Source organism: Sorex fumeus, unplaced genomic scaffold, assembly GCF_029834395.1.
Source record: "Sorex fumeus unplaced genomic scaffold, SorFum_2.1 ptg000063l, whole genome shotgun sequence".
NCBI classification, from domain to species: domain Eukaryota; kingdom Metazoa; phylum Chordata; class Mammalia; order Eulipotyphla; family Soricidae; genus Sorex; species Sorex fumeus.
Genome location: NW_026606120.1, coordinates 61,462,501 through 61,467,163, shown reverse-complemented (window position 1 = coordinate 61,467,163; position 4,663 = coordinate 61,462,501). Strand labels below are relative to the sequence as shown.

At 58.2% G+C, this 4,663-nt stretch overlaps 1 protein-coding gene across 1 annotated transcript in view; it reads right to left on the bottom strand.

Annotated features, from left to right (window-relative positions):
- Positions 1-349: 349 nt before the first annotated feature.
- TSPOAP1 (TSPO associated protein 1) overlaps positions 350-4,663 on the bottom strand; it is a 23,550-nt gene continuing 19,236 nt past the window's right edge. Inside the window, exons 24-32 of the mRNA XM_056127759.1 lie at positions 4,522-4,663; positions 3,848-4,016; positions 3,474-3,551; positions 3,148-3,183; positions 2,868-2,968; positions 2,700-2,771; positions 2,445-2,561; positions 1,743-1,803; positions 350-489 (exon numbers count right to left, since the gene is read on the bottom strand). The exon at positions 4,522-4,663 is cut by the window's right edge and continues 13 nt beyond it. Of these exons, the coding sequence (XP_055983734.1) occupies positions 1,774-1,803; positions 2,445-2,561; positions 2,700-2,771; positions 2,868-2,968; positions 3,148-3,183; positions 3,474-3,551; positions 3,848-4,016; positions 4,522-4,663 (745 nt within the window). The 3' untranslated portion in view covers positions 350-489; positions 1,743-1,773. The remainder of the gene's footprint in view (positions 490-1,742; positions 1,804-2,444; positions 2,562-2,699; positions 2,772-2,867; positions 2,969-3,147; positions 3,184-3,473; positions 3,552-3,847; positions 4,017-4,521) is intronic.

The window sequence follows — 4,663 nt, the reverse complement described above, 5'->3', positions numbered from 1 at the left end:
CCAGGCTCCCCCGCCCTGACTTGGGACTGGGGGATGTCTCAGAGGGCACCAGTACTGTATGGTGGGAAACCAGGCGCGGAGGTAACAAGTCCTGGGTACAGTCCTTGGCCAGGTGACTTTGTCACTCTGGGACTCAGTTTACTCCCTGTAAGAGGAAGGTGCCCCTTGGGAGGACTTAGCCTGAAGAATCTATCTGATCTGACCCTCACGAGTCTCCGGTTCCCATCCAAATGCCACAGTGTTAACTCGGAAGATGAGCTGTGGGGGTTGCCCGCCCAGCCTGGACTGAGGTCTGGGGTCCCCGTGGAGTCACTCCTTTGTCCCAGAGCCCAGCTTCAGGAGGAGCTGCTTCCCCTTGGAGAAGAGACCTCTCACCTTCTCTCTTGTGCCCTGTGCCCGCCCTAGCTCAGTCCTGGGACTGCTGCCAGGTTCAGGGGCACAAGGCCAGCCTCGGGGCGTGGGGTGCCCTCGCTTTGTGCTGCTCCAGTCCTGGAATGAAAGATAAAGGGGGTAAAGACAAGGTCCATGCTCCTTTCATGTTCCCACCTCAGGAGCCTTCTTGCTTCATGTCCCTGGACCCTGGAGAAAATCAGAGTGCCCTGCCCAGTCACTGCACCCCGCCTCAGAGCACAGAGATGCTAAGGGAGCACTGTGAGGGCTGTAACCTGGTCCCCCTCCTTCTCCAGGGGTCTCTGCAAATGCCTCATGGACTACTCAGGAGTCAGAGACTGAACCTGGCTAGTGACTCTGCTATTCCCACCCCTGGGAGGGGACAGCAAACATTTGGACCTCTCAGAGGCTGGATGTTGTCTGTCTCCTCCAGGGAAAGGGGCCTTCTGCCACCTCACCTGGTCCAGTCAGGACTTGTCCCAGAGAATGGAGTCAATGCCCACCCAGGGCCCCTGAAGTGCCACAGGGATCCAGGGTTTCAAGGAACTCACAGTTGGACCTCACTCAGCACACCCCACACTGCAGGCTGTCCTGTCTGCTTAGATAGCCTCTTCTCCTGAGATCTTTCTGCAACCCTGAGCCACTGCCTTGGCCAGGACCCACCAGGCACTGGGAAAACTTGGAGCTAGAAAAAGCCTCCCACAATCTCTACTTTATGGACCTCCTATGTCTGGCACAACCTACAAGGAGCCCAGCCAGGTCTTGTCAGCCTGTCCCTACGCCTGACTCCCTCAAACTCACCACAGAGACCAGAGACCAGCAGTCTCCTGGCAGCCACCGGACCCAGATCAGAGGCAAACCACCTGGGTGCCCAGTCTGGGGCACACCCAACCCCATCCCTCAAAGGCCTGCCCACCACAAGTTCTGCATATACCCAGGAGTCAGAACATTTACTGCCCAAAGAGCATGACACAAAGGACAAGGGTGAGAAGACTATTACTGGTGGCATTAGTGTCATCCTTCTGCCACCAAGAATAATCACCATATTATGATACCATAAAGTATCATAATACATGAATGTGCCATCATGTGGATGTCAACGGCTAGTTCATTCTTCAACAAGAAGAACCGGCTAGTGTGTGACATGGTCTACAAGATGACAGGTGATTCCTAGGACAGCTGGCATTGCCGAAAGGCAAGGGAAGGGGAGGGGGTGATCCTGCATCCAAAGCTGGCACGATCTCCCTCCACCTCGCCTAAAAAGCCAGGTCAGCTGAAAAATTCGAGACAAAGGAGCTGCTGCTGGTGTGGGGAGGGGTCGCATGGACACAGGGCCAGCCGCCCCCACTTACATGTTGCTCTCTCTACTAAATCTATCTCCAGCTAGCACTGGACTCTTCTCCTCCTCGTTCTCTGAAGAACAGGGGACAAAGAGAGGAGAGGGTTACGGACACACAGCATGCTTGTGCCCAGTCCCCAGCTCACCAGGACGACAGGGGCGCCCTGCTGGGCTGGTGCCTCTGTGCCCTCTCCCTGCCCCAGGAGGCTGGAGCTGAATCCACACCCTCCCCCAAGAGAGACAAACTCTAGGAGTAAGAACCCCAGAAGCGGGGTCTGGCTGCGCAACTGGCCTCAAAGGGCACGTGGGGAATGGAGGTAACTCAGTAGAGAGCACCGGGGTCTTGCATGAGGGAGGCCCTCACTTCCATCCCCAGCACTGCAAACAAACGAAAAGGTAACTGGGAGACAGGGGGACCCCGTAGGATCGGAGGCCCCTTATGCTGGGGCTATGACTGGCTATAGATGGGCAGGTCGGGGTCCTTGTGCCAAAGGGTTCCAGCCCTGTGCTGGGTGATACAACAGACGTGCTGGGATGAGGCTGGCAGCCAGCATCCCTTTGCAGAGAGGGGCCTCAAAGAGGAGGAGCAGATGCTAGCGGGACTCCCTCAGGGGCTAAGGCCGCAGCTCCCCTCAGGCCATCACCCAGCTCATCCCTCCCTCACAGTCCACAGGCAGCTGGAGTGGGGTGGGGTGGGGGGAGGGAAGTCACTGACCTGACCTTCGCTCTGTGGTGGGCGGGGCTCCCTGTCCCTGTCCAAGCCGCCTACCTCAGGCCCCGGTGCCTCCAGGAAATTGGATGGAACCAGACCCCTCTGTCCATTCAGCTCCCCCTGGGGAAGAGAGGCGGGTGAGGATGGACATCACTGTTCCTGCAATGACTGCTCTGTCCTGGCAGGCTCCTTCCCTCCTTTCTGACAGTGCAGGTAGGGTGAGGCAGGGGCCAGCACCAGGTCCCTCAGTGTACTCACATAATAGAAACCATCATCGTCCATGGCCCCAAACACAGTGATGATGTCCCCTGCCCGGAATGACAGCTCTGCCTGCAGAGAGATGGAAGGTGGGATCAGGGGTCAGGCAAGGGGTCAGGAGTCAGAGCCACGGGATGCTTCCCGACCCAGGCTCCAACAGGACCTCACCTCCACGTCCATGTTGGGGGAGCTCTCCCGGGGGTTGTAGTCAAATGCAGCCACCATGGAGTGCGGTGCCTTCAGGCTGGCAGAGGTGGGCTGAGGAGCCCCTGCAGGGGTGGGGGTGGGACGCTCAGATTCCTTCCAGACCCCCCCACCCCGTACCCCATACTCTGCCTCAGAGTCCTACTGTTCACCATCACCCCACAGCTTATAACCCCAGAGGGGCTTCCCCGCCCCACCCCCACCCCACCCCCATTTCCCTGCCCAGAGAACCCCCCCTCCTCACCTGTAGAGGGCTGCTGGGCAGGGAGTGGGACCTCAACTGTGGAGAGAAAGTGTATGAGCCCCTCTCTGGCCCTCCCTGTCACCTCCCCAGGTAGTGTGCTATGGGACATGCTTGATGCTCCCACTGGTAGTAAGGGGGAACTTGAGCAGAGAGTCCAGCCCTTGGGTTTGGGGAGTGAACCGAGGTGTAGAGAGGACCACTGTTCCCAACTTCACAGAACCCACAGCTGGAGGGCCGACACCTTCCACATGTCACCTCAGAGCCACCAACACCCCCATCCCCACTCAAGCTACCAGGACCCTGCTGGAAAATGGGGTCTCACCAACCTTTCTTGGAACGGCGGGGCTTGGGGGGAGGCCCAGAAGTGCGGGCAGTGGAGTACACAAAAGGATAGCTCCCTGATTCTGGAAGACCAGGAGAAGCAAGAGAGAAGGCAGGAGGAGTCAGGGGAGACAAGACCTGGAGTCTCAGGTGGGACCAATGTCTCCAAGCTCTAAAGGGCATTTCCCTCCCACCCCTACCTCAGGGTCCCATTGCTTCCCTTTGACCACCCCCCCACCCCCCGCCTGCTGTAGCCCCACAGGCCTTTGTCTCTGCTGGACTCCAGGTCACTGAGGAGCCCAGTCGGGGACCAAGAAATGAGTCACCGAGGAACCCGGTCAGTGGCAGGAAGTAGATGAGGGACAAAAGCCAATCATACCTGAGACCTCAGCAAGAACTTCTGGGGACAGAAAAGCCCGCTGGAGTAGATGCTGTCTTCTCGTGGGACTGTCCACTGCCACCTCGGCCACCATGTTGCAGGGGATGTAGCCCATCCGGCCCCCAGCTTCACCCCAGTAGAAGCCATCTGCATCCTTGTCCCCAAACACCTGGAGACAAAGACCAGCTCAGCTTGCTCTGTAGACTGCCAGTCCCGCACCCTGCCCTTGGAGCCACAGGGTCAGACCCTTCCTTGTGCAGAAACAGGAAACAGGGAACCAAGAATGAGGCTCAGAGGGAGGAGAGAGCCGAGTCCTTGCCAAGTGGCCCCACGCTCTCGGGGACCCCAAGAATAGCAGAAGCCTTCCCTGCACTCTGAAAGACCAGCTGACCCTGGCGACCCCACCAGCAGCAGTTGGGAGCGGGTTTGACCAGGGAGTGGGTCTTTAGGTATGGGGAGCATGAAACCACTGTGTGTCTTGTATTCAATTTGCAACCGCTGAATCTTGCCCCACGGTGAGGAAACTGGGGCCCAAAGAACTCAGCTCATCTATTCAGGTCACATGCAGGCAGTCACAAGTCAGGATGTGAACCCAGATCATCTGGCTGCCTAAGCCCCCTTATGTGACCAAGACACCTAAAGCAGGAGTGAGGGGTCCGTGGGGAGGGGGTCACCTTCAGGATCTGGCCTTCCCGGAAGGGGAGCTCCTCTTCCCCCGCATCAGGGTTGGGCGACATTGACATGGGGTCATAGTCAAACAGAGCCACGAAGAGCCGGACAGGCAGGTTCCGGTGAGTCAGTGCTGCTTCTTGGGGA